The sequence below is a fragment of the Podarcis vaucheri genome (genome assembly GCF_965113315.1).
Source record: "Podarcis vaucheri genome assembly, chromosome: 3".
Lineage (NCBI taxonomy): Eukaryota > Metazoa > Chordata > Lepidosauria > Squamata > Lacertidae > Podarcis > Podarcis vaucheri.
Window position 1 is genome coordinate 101,291,727 of NC_138761.1, and position 22,637 is coordinate 101,314,363.

General features: G+C 41.9%; 1 protein-coding gene across 13 annotated transcripts in view; it reads left to right on the forward strand.

Annotated features, from left to right (window-relative positions):
- The window catches only part of DLGAP2 (DLG associated protein 2), a 402,575-nt gene that overhangs the window by 328,246 nt on the left and 51,692 nt on the right, over positions 1–22,637 (forward strand). For all 13 annotated transcript variants that reach the window (XM_082215473.1, XM_082215468.1, XM_082215475.1 and 10 more), the window contains 3 exons: positions 1,146–1,357; positions 11,684–11,831; positions 16,296–16,515. In XM_082215473.1, the coding sequence (XP_082071599.1) occupies positions 1,146–1,357; positions 11,684–11,831; positions 16,296–16,515 (580 nt within the window). The remainder of the gene's footprint in view (positions 1–1,145; positions 1,358–11,683; positions 11,832–16,295; positions 16,516–22,637) is intronic.

Genomic DNA, 22,637 nt, shown 5'->3' on the forward strand with positions numbered 1-22,637 from the left:
CAGCTCTGCCCCTTCCCCCGACAACTCGGGGTAGGCTTGGGAGTCTCAGGTGGGTGGCGCAGCGAATGTCACCCCCCTCAGTGATGACACCCAGGGAGAACCACCCCCTTTCTCCGCCCTGGGTACTATTTACTCTTGGGTGTGTATCTGTTTCATGTGCACAGTCCAAGAAGAGCTACAAGCATGGAAGACTGCTTCTGTTCCAGTGTATCTCCTTAGCTGGTTCAGGGCAAAGAAAAAGGGGATGGAGAGAAGAAGGGTTAAGGGACGAGAAACAAACCCACCCTTCATCTTAATTTATTCCAAACAAAACTCTAAGGGGGGAAGCTAAGGTGTAAGCAAACTGTATTTCTTTCCTACCATTCCATTAATGTTATGCCATATTTCAGAAAGTGAAAATTTGGACTGAAAAGTTGTTGAGCTTTTTTACCCACGGAAATCACCACTTCTGATATGAGTTGCCATATGTCCAGATTTTCCCAGACATTAAAGGGACTCCCACCTGAACACAATTCCCAATGGCCAAATCCTGGACATGTCCGGGATAATCCGGACATATGGCAACCCTACTTATCAAAAACTTGATCACTCATTAATTGACAATCGCACACCACTGCAATTCATTCACCAAGGCATCATGAAGTGTAGTTCCCAGATGTTTGAGCCTTCACTCTAGTTTCTGACTTTTTATACATTACGGACATATCAGAATGCAGGTTTCCTGGGTCTTAGCGTTCATTGGTTTCTCTGAAAGCTGCTAAAAGGCAAATCAAGATTTCCATTTACCAAATAAAAACTTAACATGGTTGACAATGTACAGAGCAAATTGTCGCAGCAAATTGATGTGACGAGGAGAACTTTACGACACATCTGCATCTTTTGTGACACTGGGTGGTAGAGTCTCCCCATTCTGTGCCACTATGGCATAGGTTGCCACTTGTTAAATACTTCTTGTCTGCATTCACCTCACGTCAAATGCAACAGAATGGTAACGGCTTCATACCTTAATGGCCCGATTAAACTGTCTCTTTTATGTAATGACGAATGCTTATTCCTTCTTCATCATAAATGTTTGTTCTTAAAAGGGTTCCATGGCAAGATGAGATTTATTTCTCTTTTGTGCTTGTTGTAATATACTGTACCAGGTGCCTCAAGATGAATGGGGAGGGTACCCTGCTGGTGGTAAAGATGAGGAGATTCCCTGCAGAAGGATGAGAAGTGGAAGTTATATTAAAGCCATGGGAGATGAGGAGAGTGGAGATTCCGACACTAGCCCCAAAACATCACCAAAGGTAGCAGTCCATCCGGAGTCCTTGTTAAAATCTATCGGACAAAGAGCTCTTGGAGACCACCAAAAGTAAGCCTCTCAAAGCTTTTTCCTACGTTTCATTAATGTGAGTTTCATTGACTCAGACTACATTTCCTTCTGCAGTTTCTTCATATTGTGCCACAACTGAAAGAAAATGTTAGCTGTACTTATTCTGACTTTCCCCATTTAAGTGGGTGGTTCTATTTCTAGCAGAAGAAAAAAAAAAACCAATTCCTGTGCCCTATAATAAATAGCAAACATCTTATATAGTTTACTATATTTCTAACAGAAAAGATCTATGTGCTGTGAAATAAAACTGACAGTAATTGGAAAGACAATGGCATTTTCAGTAAAGTGGAAAAACAAAGTAGCCTTGTATTTAATGTGCATCCATTAAATATATCCTGAAGAACATATGAATATATACAAATTAATTTTTCAAGCTAGGAAGTACAAGATGTGATGGGGAGGGGGCAAGCTCACAGGAAGCTAATTTTTCATTTACATCTTTAGAATTGGGCTGTTATGGGATGGCTTCAACTTTCCTATCATCAGCTCTTCCTGTTTCAGTACAGTGGTACCTCGGGTTAAGTACTTAATTCGTTCCAGAGGTCCGTACTTAACCTGAAACTGTTCTTAACCTGAAGCACCACTTTAGCTAATGGAGCCTCCTGCTGCTGCTGCGCCACCGGAGCACAATTTCTGTTCTCATCCTGAAGCAAAGTTCTTAACCTGAAGCAATATTTCTGGGTTAGCAGAGTCTGTAACCTGAAGCTTATGTAACCTGAAGCGTATGTAACCCGAGGTACCACTGTATCTATAAATTATTTGTGAACTAGATCCCATGGTAACACATAAATGTGACCTCTCTGGGGCTCAAGCCTGGGCATTGTGTATGGAGGTCATAGGCTGCCCAGACAAGAAGACCTGCCACTCGGCCTCACTGATGTGGTCCAAAGGAAAGCAGAGCAAAACGTTTGGCACCAGCTTTGCTGCAGGTGTTGACAGAAGGAGGCTTCAAGATGCCATCCAACCATCAATTTGTGTCAGGTTGCATCTTAGCTTTTTCTTCTCCTGAAGATGTCCCCTGCAAGGCAGCGGAGGTTTAGGATCAGAGTTTTCCTTTTTCTAGATGGGCTACCTTCCCTCACATGCGGAAATTGCCTGCTTCACCATTGGACCCACTATTGGTCTTGTCCACTCAATCCACTGTCTTTGCATGCAGGGGATAGACTAATTGAACAAGAGAGGGATGTAGCAAAGCAGAGTATATGTAAAGTTTAAGGGGGAAAGTATGCCCAGAACTTCTACATTCTCAAGCAGCAGTCTGTTCTCAGATACAGAGGGAGGGGAGCTGGCTGAATCCATCTTTCTCTCATCCGCACCAGAGGAGATTCCCCAGGAGTGGAGATTCAGTCTTTGAGCTCAAGCCTGAGACTGGTAGCATGGAACCTGAAGCTCTGAAAGATGCTAAGCTTTAGGCCTGATGGCTGTCGATTTTAAAAATCTTGACTCCTCATTCATGGGCATGGAATCAAGGAAGAGTAATCAAGGCACAGAAAGTTATTAGGAATTGTTTGGAGTTTGGTCTTTGTTGGGGCAAGTTCCTTGGATACAGTCAGCTGTCCATAGTCCTGCAAGGTGTACGTTATACCATCTTACTTATCCTGAAGCCTAGGGAACCCAATAAAGAGTATCTTGATTTCCACCTTTCAATGTCTCTGTCCTGTGCTATATTTCTGCCCAATTCCACAGCACTTTAAAAAGCCCTATTATACCAACAGAAAGGTTATTGTGTAGGAGGCTAGGATGTTAAGAAGCTAATGACACAACCATTTTTATTTCAGTTTCAGGGCCTAGTGTTTATTTTTCTTTCAGATGGTCATCTCAAATGAACTAAATGTTAGTGACAGAAGAGATGGGGGAGAGGGTTTTTTTGTTTGGTTTGGTTGCTTGGAAAAGACAAATTGTGCCCTTTATGAATAGCTCTCATCGGAAAGAAAGTGAACTACTATCTTTCTCTAAGTTTCGTTTGGAGACTTAAATCACTGAGAGGCCAATTCCACCAGATACTTTATATACGGTGGAATTCAACACCACGCTAATACAACCATCAAAGCAAGCACTCACCCAACAAAACAAAATCTCCCTTTTCCTTCCCCACATGTGCTGTTCTGGGTGTTCTTCTGACCCTCTGAAACCTAATTGGGGGTTGCAATGGGATGGAAGGGAGAAACGTCCTGTTGTGCCAATGGGAATTGTGCCGATTCCTGCTCTCAGGAATATTTAGTTGAATCCAGCCCTTAATAAAGTTTATAATTATTACAAAAGTCTAAAATAATAGTCAACAAAAGGAGAGATTGCTAAGCACAAATGAGACATCACATGGGCTTTATACGCTAGAATGTCTTTTCAGAACAGCATCTGAGATTGCAGCGCTGGGATCATCATTCACAATGGAGATAAAGACCATTCTATATTTCATACCACATTTAATGTATCATACTGTGTTTTATGTATTTTGTTTTCTTTCCTCCTTCTCAACAGGTTATTGACAGAAACAATAAATAAATAAATAAATAAATAAATAAATAAATAAATAAATAAATACTTGCCCATGTCAGAGGTAGAGTTCACTGGTAAATGGTTACTGCTGGAAAGAAGTTGCTTTCTAGAATTTAAGAAGAGCAAACCTTCCTCTGTTTATCTGAAAGAGAGCAGCATTTAGGGATTCACAACATAATCCCTGTATGCAGAATGAATAAGGCAAAGGCTTTTAAATAGAATTATTGAATAAACTAACACATGTAGTTGTGTTAATGACAATCTGTACACTGCAATAATATACAAAATACAGTATAGATTAAGTTAATTGCTTAATGTGTCATTTGATGCAAAAGAAAAGCTAATTCTTCCTAAATTAATTTTCACAATTACCAGCCCTGTGTTTTATCCTAATAGAATCTTTCTTGAGTGTTTGCTTCTGTAAGGATAGCATTATAACATGAAGAATGGTAAATGCCTTTGAAGGAGAAAAATTAAAAGAAAAAGGTCTACCATGGTTCAGTGATTAGGTTCATAGAATGAGGTGAAAAACACAAGCTGCTCTTCTCCTACAGCAATCTCATTTTATTAACTTAATTTTCTATTACCCAGCCTTTTTTATAGAAGAGGGAAACATGCAGCTGCCTTCCTAGGTACAAAACACTTTTATTTAATTTGACACAAAGCCTGATCTCATCTAGTCAGACCAAAAGCGATAGTTGCAGGCTTAGCCAAAGTTTAGGCTGCATATAAATTACCTTGAATTGCAGGTACTTATAAATGAAATACTGTATGGAGTTTCTTTCATTGCTCCTGATTTCTCTTTGCCGTACACCCTAATATGGATTATATGTATATTTTCTGTCCTCTGCTATGTAGAATATATTCAAATATTATCAAATTCATTTTACAAAAGTTTGTTTATATTTGTTTGTTTGTTTGTTTGTTTTACTCTATTTATAACCCATCCTTCATATAGATTCCAGGACAGGTAACAGTAGTGTTGGGACGTGGGTAGCACTGTGGGTTAAACCACAGAGCCTAGGGCTTGCCAATCAGAAGGTCGGCGGTTCGAATCCCCACGATAGGGTGAGCTCCCTTTGCTCGGTCCCTTCTCCTGCCCACCTAGCAGTTCGAAAGCACGCCAAAGTGCAAGTAGATAAATAGGTACCGCTCCGGCGGGAAGGTAAACGGTGTTTCTGTGTGCTCCTCTGGTTCACCTAAGTGAGCTAAGTGGCTTAGTCATGCTGGCCACATGACCCGGAAGCTGTACGTCGGCTCCCTTGGCCAGTAAAGTGAGATGAGCGCCGCAACCCCAGAGTCGTCCGTGTCTGGACCTAACGGTCAGGGGTCCCTTTACCTTTTAACAGTGGTGCTAAAGCAACCACAGTAAAATGCAGTTCAAATAATCTAATAAAACCATCTCTATGATGATGTGATTTCTAACGAAATCCAATAACAGCAGCAGAAAATGATGGGGAGAGGGCAGCTATCATTATGGAGTTCATTATCTGAGCACCAGCCTGTTCTGGGCATGTAGGTTTAGACTTGGGAACGCAAGTTAGAGCCCAGGCTGCAGTAGTAGCTAGGAGTTGGTTTTGCCAATTTCATGTGGTGAGCAGAAGGTAAACGGCACAATTTCCTGTGGTGAGCAGAAGGTCAAACTTAACTGGAACGCTTCGTTTTCTCGAGGCGATTATAGTGTACCATACCCTGCCCTTGATGATGGTTCAGAAGCTTCAGAAGCAGGATAATGCAACACCTTCTCTCCCCATGGGAAGTACCTTTAGCTGGGAGTATATTACAGCAGTGCTCCAGGGTTGACATCTGCTCCCCAGTTGATTGGGTGCAATTCAAAGTACAGGTTATGATACCCTAAATAGGTTATTCATAGAATTTGGAGGTTCTGACTCAATTAAACTTTACTCACGGCCTACCTCTTTTACCTGAGCACTGGCTTATCATGCACTGTCAGTTTCTTTAAAAGCCCACATTTAATGTAAAATTATATTTATAATACTGCAAAAGAATGAAACCCCATGCCGTACTCTATTTCTGCAGCATAATTTTAGAAGTCTGTTAACACATATATATTTTTATACCGTTATATGCATTGTTTTATGTATCCATTTATGTGCTGGTTACTTTAGGAAACCTGGAGTGCATATGCATATAATAGTGCTTATAATCTGCAATAATTGTTCAGATTTTTAGTGGGCCTAGGGTGCAGGAACCAAATCCTTAATGAGATGATTATTGGGCAGGGGAAATCCATGTGGGTAAGCTTGACATCTAAAATTTGGAAAATTCCATCCCAAGTCCTAAGCAGCTTGGGACCTTCATACTTCAATACCACCTTCTTTTGTAAAGCGAAGGCCATCTCTAATATTGAGGTTCTCATTCATGTACCGAGTAAGGACTGAAAAGGCTTCTAAGCAAAATAAAGAAGGAGAAACCAAAGTACAAAAACTGGAAAGCGACAAGCCTCCCCTTACTTTGCTCTTAAAGATGGGACATTTCATTGTTGTATTAAATTGAAACAAACCTTTGATAAATTCTTATTTATTAAATCTAGGTTTCACAACGATCAAGGTTTTAGTAGTTTTTTAAAAAATTATCTGTTGCAATAAAATATAGTTCCAGTAACTGTTCCACCCTCAGACTTTGTTGATCTGAAGGGCATGATAATAAGAAAATTAAGCTAAAGGGGATTTGAGTGCCTTAGTTCACAATCTGTGGTTTTAGAATATGGGTCAATTATCCATCTCAACTAGCACTCACTTTGATACTTATATGACCGGTGGGAGCAATAGGAGGTGAAAAGAATTTTCTAAGCAATATGGGTTATTTTCCTTAGAAGAGGAATCCACTGAGAATTAAGTCTGTCTTTGGAGACTAACCTTGAGGAATGAGCAGGCAAGTGTGCATTCTGTCAGTGTTTCCTTCGGGTTGGTGCGGTACACGAATGGCATTTGTGTTCTGAAACTCTGGTAATCATCACCCTCGTACTTACGGGACCACCTCTCCTAGTATGTCCGACAGAGGACCCTAAGGTCCATGAATAATAATAGCTTAAAGGTACCCCAAGGAAGCCAGACGATCCTCCACAGGGCCAGCGCTTTTTCAGTGATGGCTCTGACCTGGTGAAATGCTCTGTCCCACGAGACTAGGGCCCTGCAGGAGTTGATCTCCATCCGCAGGGCCTGTAAGACAGAGCTATTCCTCCTGGCCTTCAATTTGAATTAGCCTGTTCCTCTATTCCCTTTTCCCCTTTCCTCTTCTATGAAGAAACCCTTCCTGGGACCTCACATTTAAATTCTTCCCTGGTCTCCTTGCTGGCCCTAGTAGGACCAACTTGGCCAGTTAACCCTGGTGATCATTTGATGTCTACTGACTGGGGTTGTTGTTTTCCGGGTTTTTCCCCCTCCCAAAATGACCCCTGAATTTTTGAATTTTATTGATATTGATGCTGCATTTTATGTTGTACTTTGTGCTGTTTTATGCTGTTTTTAAGTCACATTTTAATCAGTGTTTTAGATTTGCTGTTAGCCGCCCTGAGCCCGGTTTTTAAACTGGGAAGGGTGGGGTATAAATAAAAATTATTATTATTATTATTATTATTATTATTATTATTATCATCATCATCATCATCATCACCATCAACTCAGCGGTGGCTGATGCTCCTTGGGGCTGGTAGGCCAGAAGACAGGGAGGGTAACAGTAGGGGGCGCCACAGCCAATGATAGGCAGAGTTTTAAGTAAGAATGTGGGCAAGTGGAGGCTTGCTAAGGGCAACTGAGGTTGGTGCACCATTCGCTCCGATATAGTAGACAACACTGTCATAGCAAAAGAGATGGTGCAGAATTCTGCTTTGATTCGAATGCGGGCTGAAATCCCCAATATCATTTTGAAGTCCTAACCAGATTGCAGATTCTACTCCAAGTTCACCAATCTATTCTAGAATTTTGGTAGGCAACAATTATTTTTATTTTTAGGTTTGTTTTTAATATTTGCTGTGTGTGTGCACGCGTGTGTGCATGTGTGTATGTATGTATGTACACACACACGCAAACAAACGTATACCACCTTGATTTTTAAATGGTAAGAACTAAATGCCCCAATAAATAAACATGTAGTTTATATTCCAGCATCTGTAGAAACTTTCCAGATTTCAGTTATCGCTGTACAAAGTGCTTTAAATGACAAATTTTGCTAAACTATGCTAGAAAGCTTATTGATTGTCCATACAAGACTCCTGTAGAATTGAAGATTTATCTGAGCTACCAAAACAATTAGTATGATGAGAGCGTTATTAGAACTGACCTTGAGCCATTTTTGTGGGTAAACTGAATAAATTTAATCTGATTCAGAGAATTTATAGTAGTAGATAGGTAGCCGTGTTGGTCTGCCATAGTCAAAATAAAAAAATTCCTTCCAGTAGCACCTTAAAGACCAACTAAGTTAGTTCTTGGTATGAGCTTTCGTGTGCATGCACACTTCTTCAGATACACTGAAACAGAAGTTGCCAGATCCTTCTATATAGTGAGAAGGTGGGGAGGGGTGTTACTCAGAAGGGTGGTGGGAATGGGAGATAGGCAGATAGCTGAGAGAGCCTCTTGACGACTCTTAACGACTGTAATAGGTCTTACAGGAAAAGGCAAGGGGTGGGAAGGTGAGAAATGGTTTAGTTATGTATAGTGAGATAAGATGCAATAAACCCAGATGCCAACTTTGCTGCCACATACACCCGGACAACACCATTACTGGCCCCAACAACATCACACATACCATCTCGGGACTATTTAATTGCTCATCGTCTAACATTGTGTATGCCATCAAATGCCAACAGTGTCCTTCAGCTCTCTATATTGGACAAACAGGCCAAACCTTACGCCAAAGAATAAACGGACATAAATCTGACATCAAGAATCACAGAACAGAGAAACCAGTAGGAGAACACTTCAATCTCCCAGGACATTCTATACAAGATCTCAAAGTAGCTGTTTTACTACAAAGGAATTTCAGAAATAGACTGGAAAGAGAAGCTGCTGAATTACAACTCATTACCAAACTTAAAACCATGAAAAGACCTGGGCTGAACAAAGACATTGGATTCTTATCTCACTATACATAACTAAACCATTTCTCGCCTTCCCACCCCTTGCCTTTTCCTGTAAGACCTATTACAGTCGTTAAGAGTCGTCAAGAGGCTCTCTCAGCTATCTGCCTATCTCCCATTCCCACCACCCTTCTGAGTAACACCCCTCCCCACCTTCTCACTATATAGAAGGATCTGGCAACTTCTGTTTCAGTGTATCTGAAGAAGTGTGCATGCACACGAAAGCTCATACCAAGAACTAACTTAGTTGGTCTTTAAGGTGCTACTGGAGAGAATTTATAGTAACTGTTAGTTCCAGCATGCTGTGATGGAGTTAAAAATGGACCAGAGCTGTGCTCATTTCTTGTATGCCACCTTCACACAAGCAGCTCTTGCTGAGTTCAGCGGAAGCAGTTAGTTATGCAGCGCTAAAAATGAATATAACCCGATGCAACCTCAATTAAGAAATTATGTGTTGATAAAACAATTGAAGGCTTCAGCTTACAGAGTGAGTATGTGATATGTTTTTAGTGCAGGCAATGGAAGCTTTGTTCATGGGAAATTGTGTTTTTAGAGGTATTCACAGTTCCTTTTGTAATATGCCTCTTTGGGATATGAGCTTGCCAGGTTTCTCAGCCGTATTATGTTCATTGGAATTCACCTGCTTTACCTCCATTTGGTGTCCTTTGTCCCCCTTGGAAGCACAAGAAACTGTGCAAGTATAATGCTATTTGTTACTGCTTCTGCATCAACTGGATAAAGCTGCAAAGGCATGGCATGTTCTAAAAGTGGCCTTAAGGACAGACTCCATTTGGGCTGAACGTTGGAGATACTGTTCATACCATACGCTTACAAGGCAGCATTTGCTGAAATGGAATCAGGGGAATGTTAGGATAAAATAAAAGGCACTTGGTGTCATTTTCTCACTTTAAGAATTTGAATTGAGGCTAAAGCAGATAACAGTTTTTAGTCACGCTAGTTATTTAGTGCGTCTTGTTAACCTGGTTTCCACTTTCCCATATGCTCATCACTATTTACTAACCATTTCTGAAATGCAACAATTTTTATGGTGCATTTTGAAAGACTCTTTTGCATTGCTCGAGCAAAACTAAAGGTTTCTCCCCCCCCCCTTACAGTAGCTGAAAACACAGTATTCAGTAATGTGGTAGAAATTCCAGACCCACTGTATTTTATCATTTCAATTGTACCAGGACAATACTACACAAGTTTGGCAATTTTAGTCAATGGAAGAAAAGTCTTCCCTTTGACCATTGTGGAATTTAAATGTGGATTATGGTTTCTCATTGGCTAAATGTTTCCCCCAAATGGAATGTCTTTTCTTTGATTGGCCTTTCACCATCAATGTGATTATGTGCCATCTTAATCCTAAGCATTTATACTTGGAAATAAGGTGTGCTAAGTTCAGTGGTTGTTATTACTAAGTACGTCTAGGACTTCAGCATTCATGTCTGTATTATGGTAAATGTTTACAACTGAATGAGGAAGGTCCGTAGGCAATATTTTAGTTTAGTAAGGAACAATTCGCAGTTTTAAAGTGTAAGTAAATCATTCACCACATGCTATGCAGCAGGACAATAAAGAGGTTTATTAATTAAACTGAGTGGCTGGATTGCCACCAATGACAAGTCAATGCCAAACTTTTAAAAGTTCACCTAAGATATATCTCACTTAATATATGCATGCAGTTTAGATTAGTTTGCAATGAGATGTCCTCTGGGGTTGCACAAGGATCAGCCCCGGGTCTGGTGCTGTTTAACATCTTCATTAATGACTTGGAAGAAGAAGTGGGCAGCACACATCTCGGGGGAAGCATTGTGAATGATTTATATGATAGGCTACAAATTAAAAAATGAGCTCAGCATACTAGAGAGCCTTATTGAAAAAAAAGAAGAAATGTTGGACAGATTCAAATGCAAAGTATTATACAACGGAGAGAGAGAAAAAGATCCACTTTGGAAAAAAATTGAAGCAGGAGGGTAATGGCTTGCAGATAGCATTGCTGGGAGAAATGTTAATAGTATAGGAAATGGCGAGCAGCTGGGGGGGGGACCATCGTGGCATAACAGATGGATATATAGGTTGCCGTAACGATCATTGTTCACTTAACGGTTTAATTTGTTTAGCACCAACATAATGTGAAGTGAGATGTTCATGGGGCTGGTTGTAAGCATTGGGAAAGGCTTGAGAAGCACTCGGCACCAGCCTCAAGTACACCCCGAAGTAGGATGCCAGCGAGTTTGAAAGGAGTCTGGTCGATCCGAGTGCTTCAAATCTCCCAAGTGTCATACATGCTGTTAGAGGCTGAAGCAATGATGGCAAAGTCCAGGGACTCATCTTGAGCACTTCCCACTTGGACCAGACAATTAGAGCACTTAAGTGCTGACAGCGCCAACCATATGCTTAGGAGAAGGAGAGCCTAAATCTAGTCCAAGCTCTTCTCCATAAAGGAGACTGGGTCTGTTAAGAGCTGGGAGCAGATGTGTGCAGCTGAGGCCTTTCCAGCTGGGTCAGGGCCTGTGCTTGTAGTAGGAATAAGAAACCAGAGGCCAGTTTTTCTGTGGTATTCCCCTAACTTCAATGGAATCCTAGGGGGAAGCTTCTGGGGGAATGGGCAGTGGCCTCCTGTATCACGGGGTGTTCTTTCCACCCCCTCGCTTCTTTCTAGCCTTAGTTTTTCATCCTTTGTTTCCCTCTCTATCTTTCCTTAATAGTCAGAGCTACCTGCAAGCGGCAAGTGATGTGCCGGGTGGACACAACTTGGATCCGTCAGCAAACTACAATTCCCCCAAGTTCCGATCAAGGAATCAGAGCTATATGAGAGCAGTGAGCACGCTCAGTCAGGCCAGCTGCATCAGCCAGGTTGGAAACATTTTTTATTTTATTTTCAGCCTGATTTTCTAAGCGACATCAGCAACAGGAGTTTATCATATCACCCAAGCTAGCTACAAGCTGTTCAGCAGTTTTTGTCAGCAGTTCCATGCCAGAGAATTGAAAACATGTCCAGTTCCGAAGGGCTTAAACTATTTGAGATGGCCTAACGAAAAATATTTAGCTGAGACCATTTGCCTAAGTGTGGAGCTTTTCTCATGTGCAAGTGAATCACATCTTGTAGCTGAAACCACCAGAGTCTCAAGCCTTTTTGACCTGTTTCACACACTATAGTTTTTCAGGCAGGGATGAGGAACTTGTGGCCCTCAAGATGTTCTAGACTTCAGCTCATTTCAGCCCCAGCCAGAATGGCCAATGGGAGCGACAGTTGTAGTTCAGCAAGACCTGGTGCTAAGGTGTGCGTTTGAAATGTTCTGTATATGAACTTAAAACATATAACAGTAACAACAGCTGGTTTATCTGGAGCGAGACACACCAGTAGCCTGAGTCCGGACAACGCAACGAAACAACAGTGCGACAGCAGGACCGAAGGAGGGGCAAAGTGGCTATGATCTCCTCTCAGAGGGCACACATACTCATGTATTCACATGCTAAACCGTGGTTTGGTTTAGCATTATGTACAAACCAGGCCACAGTATGGAAGTGGTAAACAATGGTTTGCAAATGTAGGAGTTACTTACCAAAGAGCACAAATTGGCCGCTCTGTGATGAGTATACACTTGGTGGCAAACACTGGTTTGATGTGGCACTCTCTGTGAAACTGCCCATTCAATAAGTGCCAGTGTTGTGTCTTAGTTGTGAAATTTAATTGGGAGTAGCTGGCTTGCACAGTTTACATCCCACCTTTTTGAGGGTGTGAGATAGGAGGAACAGAATAACAGTACGCTGTGTTTTTGTTACACTGAATTTTTTAAGGGGTGAAGCTGTGTGTGTTGTATAGGGCGAACCTTTGGCGTATAAAGCTAATGAGTGTTAATTTGTGTGCTTCTTGTTTTTGAATGTCTGGACACTGCCCACATTCTAGGGTAAGAAATGCAGGAAAGTCATGTAAATTGGAGCAAAGACTTCTTGATCTATTTCATTCAATGAGCCTTCCTATGTCGCATAATCTTCTACTGATTATGATTCAGTTCTAAGGGGAAATCAGATGGCCTGTTAGCATGCATGGATTGTCATCTAAGAGATTCACGGCTTGAAAAAGCCTAAGAACAGCTGTGAAATGTTCTGATTGCCTTGTGGCAGGCCCCTACAGCTCCTATACAACAAGAGAACCAGGACAAAATTGAGGCTAGCTGACAGCAGGCATAGACATTCCAGGACTGCACTTGTTCACAAGTTCATCTCTGCCAGAACTTGAAGTTACTAAAGACAAGTAACTGCTTCCCAGCGCACTTTTTCCACTCCTTCCTCTCCCTGGTAGCATAAACATCCAAACAAAATGTGGGTGGTGCTGTGGTCTAAACCACTGAGCCGGTTGGGCTTGCCGACCAGAAGGTGGCTATTTGAATCCCCTCAACAGAGTGAGCTCCCCATTGCTCGGTCCCAACTCCTGCCAACCTAGCAGTTTGAAAGCATGCCAGTGCAAGTAGATAAATAGGTACCACTGCAGCGGGAAGGTAAATGGCGTTTCTGTACGCTCTGGCTTCCGTCACGGTCCTCCGTGCACCAGACCCGAAAAGCTGTCTGTGGACAAACACTGGCTCCCTTGGCCTGAAAGTGAGATCATAGAATCATAGAATCATAGAGTTGGAATAGACCACAAGGGCCATCGAGTCCAACCCCCTGCCAAGCAGGAAACACCATCAGAGCACTCCTATAGAATCATAGAAATCATAGATGAGTGCTGCAACCCCAGAGTCGTCTGCGACTGGACCCAACCGTCCTTAAACATCCAAAACGAGATTGCCATACTCTGAAATTCCTTGACCGAAAGCATTTTCTTCTGCAAGGATCTGTCAACGGAAGCATCTCACCACACATTTCATATTATAAACCATGCCAGAGAGAGTGGAAGAGGAGACGTGAACTGCTGTTTATCTTCAGCAAAGCCCCGAAGGTTCCCACTTCCATACAGTACCTTGTCTTATAGCACTAGGCAGCGCTGTTCCTCTAGGTCAGCTTTCCCCCAACCTAAGTGAGCTGCCGCTGTTTTGCACTACAGCTCCTATCTGCTCCAGACTATTTGGGCAGCATCATGTTGGTCAAGGAAGTTAAGTGTGTTAAGAGAATGCTATGTCCTCGTTGCTCCTGATTCCTGCTGCATATTCTCTTCCCCAATTAAGCCAGTGCAGAAGAACTGAGGAGAATGTGAGCCCAGAGCCATGTTGGTTTTTCAGGTGGACATCAGATACAGGTGGACCTCAGCAAGCCATGCCACATAAACTTTTCATGCCCGTCTAAATAGCCATTTATGCTACAAAGGGAGATTCGTATACATTTTTTTCCTCCCCACATAAAAAAGGGGCTATGCTCCTTGCCAGCAAGTTGAATTTACAAGTAGGAAATAAGACAATCATAAGTATGAACTGCATTATCCCATCTTTCTTTCCTAATATTGTTTGCACAAGGCTATTCAGAATGGGAATGTTTGTCTTTCCAGAGAACATTAGTTAATGTAATTTGATTAGAAGTGAAATAATCATTACAGGGGCCAGAACTAATTGTTTTCAGAACAACTTAATTCTGGGAGTGTATTTATGGGAAATGGTACTATCAGGCTTTCGGTGCAATCAGAGGCTATTCGCCAGAAATTATTTGTTGAATCTAAAAATACATACGTCGTCAACTGGACTTTTGCCCCCCTTTAGCCACTTCACAGGGTAGCTTTGTGTTGGGATGGAGGCAATACAGCCACAAGTGTTATGGGCAAATGCAGCTTCTGTCAACTGCCAATCTCTTTCAGCAAATTGGCACTTTGGAATTTTGATACAAGGCCAGGACAGCATGCCTTCTGTCCACCCTGCTGTGGGTCAGCCTACTCCCACCCACAGACAGAAAGAGGGAAAGCACGAGAAACAAACAAAATTAGCTTTTCTAAGGTGTCAGCTCCAGTGAAATTAAAATGGATTCCCTTGAATTTGCTTGATTTTCCAGGGGGGGGGGTGGGAATCAGCAAATTGAAACTTGCAGTGGTAGACTAATCAGTAACCGTCACAGATTTGGTGCTTGGTAGCACCACAAAAACTTCGATCCAAATCGTGGGTAATCGTGATTTTTACGCAAGATGACAAAATCAACAACAAATCACAAAATGCATCTGGGTGCACAGATTGAGCAGTGGTTTGGGAGTGGATCCCTTGTGAGGGAATTATGAGGATCCATAAGGATTAAGTGCACCATGGATCAAGTGCACTTCAAAGTGCACTGGATCCTTGATTTAATCTGAGGTGATGGATGTGTTCTGTGATGTGATTATGATTGGCAGGACAAGGAACCCAAGGAAACATTGCGCAGTTTCAAGAGCATCTATTTTATTGGATCCAACTTGTGGACCCAACCTCCTCTCTCTCTCTCTCTCTCTCTCTCTCTCTCTCTCTCTCTCTCTCTCTGGCATGCCATTCTCTCTCGCTCTGTCTCTTGACTCCAGTCCACCCTACTCCACCCCCACCCCCTACCCCGTTGCTCCATTTTTCTCCTTCTGCTTCCAGCTATCCCACACCAGTCCCATTTAACTCAGTAAACTTCCTTATCTTACAATCCTAGCCATAAGAACTTCAAGCCAGGATCATATTGTTTACTAGCATCATTAGTTTCACTAGTATTTTCAGTCTGTTTCCTATTATAAAATGAACACTATAGTAGGAGGAGGAGGAGGAGGAGCAATTTGTGATAGATGTTTGGAACAAAACAGTTTCCTTTTACACTCAAATATAGAAAAAAAACACCTGGTTTGTTCAACTACTTTTATCTGTAAGAAACCTTGATCAAACTAGTTTCAGATCCTGGTTTGTTCAATAACTGTGTGTCTTCTTCTTCTTCTTCTTCTTCTTCTTATTATTATTATTATTATTATTATTATTATCTATACCACCATTCATTCAAGGATTACAGGGTGATTTGCAATATAAAAACACAAAAAAACTACATAACATAGTAGCAAAGAAAAACAATAGCACCCCTACACAGTTATTTTATTATTTATTAAATTTCATTGCTAAACAAATTGAAACTAAAAAGCTGTCCTAAGCTGTCATCCAAAAATAACATCAGAACTGGATAGTCTGCTTAGCACACAGATAGCAAACATGCTTAGTTCAATGATGTTGAAGCATTTTGCTGCATGATAAAAGTGTCAAGAGGTGATGTGGGGGGTGAGGGGGGGGACTCTATCAATGTTCAGGTAGTGCCTGCTTTTGAAGTGCTACAGCAGAGTCCATTCCTGACAGAGCAAGTCAACCAAAAAAAACACCCAATGCAATGTTGTTGTTTATCTAGATGAGTGAAGCAGAGGTCAATGGGCAATTTGAATCTGTTTGTGAATCAGTGTTTAGTGAAGTTGAAGCTCAGGCCATGGATGCCCTCGATCTGCCGGGTTGTTTCCGAACCAGAAGCCACAGTTACTTGCGTGCCATTCAGGCGGGCTACTCTCAAGACGACGAATGTATCCCTGCAATGGCATCTTCCAATATCACCTCAACAATCAGGTCAACAACAGGTAAGATTATCCACGTTCTTCCCTTTTCAACGAGCCGTTTTGCATATGAAAAGTTGGGAAATGTGAAATCTCTTGTGTGAACGGAAGGCAATGTACGCTGTGCGGCCATGACTCATTCTGTGGGAAAGCACTCGGCTGAATAACACCTTTTTTTTAGCTCCAACATTGGCTTACATTTTGCATCATCTCATAATTAGGAGCCTCAGCTGTCTATGAACCCTGCTCTGCTTTCTGAGCTCGATGGTATAACCAGTGAGAGCTATAGCAAACATTATCCAGAGTTGGGCGCATCCTGCTCCAACGTATATTTCTTGTAAAAAAAAATTAAAGCAACCATAAATTTCAAAACTTTGTTTCCTACATGCATGTGTAGGTTTGCAACTTTCCATCCTTTAGCCCCAAAACACAGTTGATTGAAGCCTTCCCCAATTGCTTTATTGTCCTCGGATTCCCAAAATGGCTTGGATTGAGAGAGGGCAGGGAGAGAGAGGAGAGTTTGAAAGCACCATCCCTGCTCTAAGCAGCACACAGAAAGTCTTAGGATTCTGCCTAAGTACGGGAGAGGGTCTGATGTACCATCTGCATAATTTTCCCATTATTTGTCATAAATCATCCACAATCATTATTATGCCACTCATTTGGCATCCATCTGTTCCCTGAGTTGTTCTTTACCAGCTTCTAGAAGCCAGGCAAAGTCCTGTTGTTGTCTTTAACTTGCAATATTCTGTAAATGTTTTTAGTTGTCTCTGCTCTGCTGCTGCAGCTTTGGTTTTTGTCTGATGTGTGAGTTTATTGTAACTACTGTGGATAAATGACATGATCACAATTTGTTTTGTAAGGCACATTTTAAATAAATTCATTTGTGTACACGGTGAACAGTCAGGTATTTTTCGTTACCTCACCTCAGACCTGGGCTTGCTGATCTGACTGCTTGACACTTAGGTGGGCCTTATTGCTCTAGTATGCCTGGTCTTCATCCCATTCCTGATATCCTGATAGTCTAAGGTGCCACACTTAAAAGGAGGGGAGAATGACACCATGGAGTGGAAGCAAGAGAAAGTTGCGCTGTACCATATATACAGATGGTCTCTCTCTCTCCCTCCACACACACACACAACTCAATAACACCCGATCTTCCACAACACATTTAAAAGGGCATTGGATGTCAGTCTACCTAAGACCTGGTTAAAGGGGAACATTTACTTCTGGGACCTACAGGTGTACGTTTCTGAACACAATTCAAAGTGTTGGTGCTGACCTTGAAAGCCCTAAATGGCCTCGGCCCAGTATACCTGAAGGAGCATCTCCACCTCCACCATTCAGCCCAGACACTGAGGTCCAGCTCCGAGGGCCTTCTGGCGGTTCCCTCACTGCAAGAAGTGAGGTTACAGGGAACCAGGCAGAGGGCCTTCTCGGTAGTGGCACCCGCCCTGTGGAACGCCCTCCCATCAGTTGTCAAGGAAATAAACAACCATCTGACTTTTAGAAGACATCTGAAGGCAACCCTGTATCCAGAAGTTTTTAATGCTTAATGTTTTTATTATGTTGTAAGCCGCCCAGAGTGGCTGGGGAAACCCAGCCAGATGGGCGAGGTATAAATAATAAAAATATTATTATATTAATGAAGACACCAGATGAACCTCCCTGAGGAGAGCATTCCACAAATGGGGAGCCACTGCAGAAAAGGCCCTTCTCATGTTGCCACCCACTGGGCATCTCATGGAGGAGGCACTCAAAGAAGCCCCTCAGATGATGAATTCAGGATCTAGGTAGGTTCATATGGAGAGAGGCAGTCCTTGAGGGATTCTGAGCAAAAAAACAACAACCTGTCAGTCCCTAGCAGGACCTCTGCTGCTTGTCACCAACGGCAGCAACACTGAAAATAAACTTCAGAAAAGAAGAAAAAGGATTGCCACTATGTGTGATGCAGTGGAAAGAAGCACAGACCCATATCCCTAAAGTTGCTACCTGCAAATATCACTCAGTCCCAAGTATAGCCCTTGAATATTTGGATTGGTCTGTGGGATAGGAGACGCACTGTAAGTCTATACAAGGCACCACCAAGCCAAAATCTCATTTATTTGAATCCCATTTATTTCTCTGTCTTGATGCTTCAGTTTTATGCCTTGTATAAAATTGTATCCCTTGATTAGCTGTCTTCTGCTTAAACAAAGTGGCTCTGACTTTGGGAAAATGCCTAACTCTCATTATACACTTTTTCTCCCCGTTTCCTGAAAATATCAGGTAATTTCTTGCTCAAATACTTCATCTTTCTGTCTTATTAAGCTAAGTAAAATGACTCTGGAGGGGGAGAAGTGGGACCATCATTCCAAACATCACCAAATTTAGAAGGTTGAAAATCAGGTTTGGCTTTCAGGCAATGTAACTTGTAACTACGGTACTTGAATTATCTGTAACATTGCACAAATCAGCTCTTGGTTTCTGGGAGAATGCTAGAATGAGTAAAATATTCAAATGGAATGCATATCAAATGTCAAAAGAAGTGTAACTATTATGCACTACAGTGTTAAATGAAACTTTCAATTTCCAAAACAAGTTATTAGCTTCTAAATGATGGAGTAACCATTTAATATTTCTGCATTTGAAATGCAGTGGACAGCAGTTTCTTTGCATATTATTTTCACACTTCAAATGACCATTTACTTATTAATCTGAAGCAAACCAAATTAAATATAGTGCAGCGTGTTAGAAATAATTTGATATATAGAGCGTCTTTTGTGTAAAAGGCAGAAAGGTCAGAAACTAATTTTTTTAAAAATGTAGCAAATGGGCTCCTTTGATTATTTAGGAAATTTAATAATGTATCAGATTTAATTGTATTTTTATTTCATTTTTTGCTAATATGGCAAATCATAGAAGTGGTTTCGTAGATCTGTAAAATTGTTGCTTGGTGAAACAGGATAATGCTTGTCGATTCTGAAGTTGTAACCCATGTGACTGCACTAATATTTTAATGTATAATCTACCCAGAAATAGCAAACATGCTGCATTTGTAGGGAGTCACACAGATAGTTCAAGCAGAATGCATGCTGTCTCGTCTCATGTTTCTGTACACAGAAACCAGATTGTGCATAAACAAGTCCCCAGAGGCAGGAGAGTGTTTTGTCATCACTGCTGATCTCTACCCATGCAAAAATGCTACAGAGTCATGCCTGAGAAAGTCACATAACCTCCCAGCTGTCATAAGTACCAGCCAATCAAGGTACACATGTTGCTTTCAGGAGCAAGTGATGGAGGACGTGAGATCCAGCTGGAATCTCAAACCAGTTGTGGGATACACTGGTGCTCAAGGTGCCAGGTGTGTTCTGGATACCTTCATCAACTGCTGCCGTTACATTTTTGACGTTTGAAACATCTGATTGCCTGCCACTGCCTTACACTTATCCATTTCTCACAGTGGCACTGGTTTCTATTTGACCATGTGGTGTTTGCCCTCCTTGGTGGGTGATATCATGCTGGGTCATAAGGAAAGGGTTAAATGAGTGTGAAGTGATTGGCCAGTGGGAACCCAAGGGGAGGAGTTAGAGTTAGAGTTAGTGTTGTTGAGATGTCAGTTGGGTGTTAGAGAAGAGAGAGGGAGGATAAGTCTGTGGGTTGGGATAGTTTGATGTGAGAGAGTGAGAGAATCTGTTAAGAGAAGTCAGATAGACAGTCGGGATAATCAGTTAGAAGTTATTAGGAAGGTATAGGCCGGTAAAGTATCTAAGATTAAGAAACTGACAAGAAAAATTATCTGAAACCATAAACTTGTTAATGCTTATAAAATAACCTTGTTTATTTGGTTTAATGTTAACAACTGTCTGGACTCCGTGTGTACCCGAGAGAAACGGGTTGGTGGCAGCGGGGAAGCAATCACAGTGGTGGCACAGGGATCAATAGACCGTCAAACGTCCGGGGACCCTGTGTGATCGTCACAGACCACATTAGGCAAATATCTGCCTATCAGCATTGGAAGGTTTTCGTGATAGGAATTATTATTTCTAAATCATTTTAACTGTGGCTCCATGGGAATAAGTGGGAAAACATTATGTTCCAAAGGGACTTTCTAATGTTAATGAGTCCTAGAGAGCTGAAACTATCTTCTTTGGGTCAAAAAGACAAGGTTGCCTGGAGTTGCAGCCATTTGAACCAGCTGCCTTAATATGTCTCCCACCCTGGCTTTTTTAGTTGACCTAAGTTTCTAAGCAGGGGGAAACTACCTGTTCAGAAATATCACAGACCTCGCTGGACTGCACGATTCCTTTGGTTTTTTAATCCCACCTTTCAAGATAAAGACAAACCCCACAAGGCAGTTTGCAAGTAACCTCAACATTCCTTAATAAAATCACAATAAACTAAATCATAGAGAGGGGGGAGGTTGATTGTAGAGGATCCAGAAAAAACTAATTTGGGGGAGCAAAGGTCTGGCAGAGATCATCATTTGGGGGGCAAGAATTTAATACATGTGACACAGCCTCAATGTGTTGTTATTGAAAATCGGAGGAGCAACTGGGGTAACTGGAAAGAGCTATCTGTTAATTGGAATGGTTCTTAATTCCTGGTAAACTTACATGGGATTTCAGCCATCTTAAAAAGCGAAAGCAACAAGAAATCTAAGGAGCACTCTTTGGTACTATAGGAAATAAATGAGTCTTGTAGTGCATCTTGAAAACCGTCAAAGAGGTCCTGACAAACTATCAAGAAGAATGAGCCCCGAAGGAAAAGCCCCAAATGAAAAAGCTCAGCTTCTGGCCTCTTCAATTTTGATCCTAGGACCGATAGCAGGAGTGTTGCAGCTGATTTCAGCTGCATTAGTGAGATACGACTTGAAAGGCTGTTTGTAAAACAAACACCCTCGACCATTCTTGGCTTGCAGTTAAAAGGTTATTGAGAAAGAGCTGGGAACTTTTGCTCTTGGGGTTGATAAAGTGAACAGTAGCTAGATAGCCTCCTGGAAACTGCATAAGGTTATGCCCCATGGAATTATGCAGATCAATTTCAATCAGTCATCTCGCTGACCCCATAAAACCAGCTGTTATGAGGTCAGCGCTTTGGGGCCATCAGACTCTTCTAACTGTAGGTGAATAGCAGGGAACATTTTTTTTCTAAATGCCTTGATTCAAACAGACACTTTTAGCTACCAAATACTTTTATGAATGTAATTATATATCTGCCTGTATTTCTAAATCCAGTTGAGTCGAAGCATGATCACACAGCAGGAGGGAACATGACACTGCTGGAATCGCAAGGCCCTCAAGTATTTCGTTCAAGTTCACTCGAAATCCACAGTGCTGGATGTGGCTTTGTCACAAGTGACACTTATTCTAACGATACCTTAAGGATATCTTTGCAGGAAGTGCAATTAATCACTGGAACATTATGTGTGCCTAAGAGAATATATTCTGTATACATTCATAGAACTTTTCCTCTTCCTCTTCTGTTGAGAAAAACGGTGCTGCCTTCATAGATCTCACCTCAAAATCCAACATTTGAATGCCTTAGACTTGTTGGCACTTCTTTTGGCAGTCGTCAAATGTAGGATCTCACTGTCATCCAACTGTCAAATGAAGCTTTTCAGTGGTTCCTTGTGGACAGGTTTCCCACAAAGACAGCTTGGCTGCTGCTGATGATGATTATGATGATCTTCTGCCATGTGCAGCCGTAAGGTGTCAGGGCTGGTTCAGCTGCTGGTCAGCACAGAGGCTCAGGAATGAGCAGTAAAACTGATTCTTTATTCAAGGAAACAGAATACAAATAGAGAAAACTGCGGCGAGACTGGCCCCAGTAAAGCAGTTGCCAGAACTGATGATCTTGGGTCTCACACCTCCTTCCCTTCTGGCTGTTTTCCCTTCAGTCTTGAACTCCACTGGGGAGGGGCCTCCTGTGAGCTATGGGCTTGTTGTCCTGCTACATGCAAAAGTCTGAGTCACTGGAGACCAGGAGGGATGGGAGCTGAATACAATAGGACTGGCAGGCTCCTGTGAATCTGTTGTCGCCTCAGCCCCCTCCTCTTCCTCCTCAGCTGCCTATCCTACATCTGCAGTGTTTTCTGCCTCTTCTTCTCTCTCACTCAAGCCCATTGCTTGTTCAGCATCCAACTATTCTGTTTCCGTTCCTCCTCC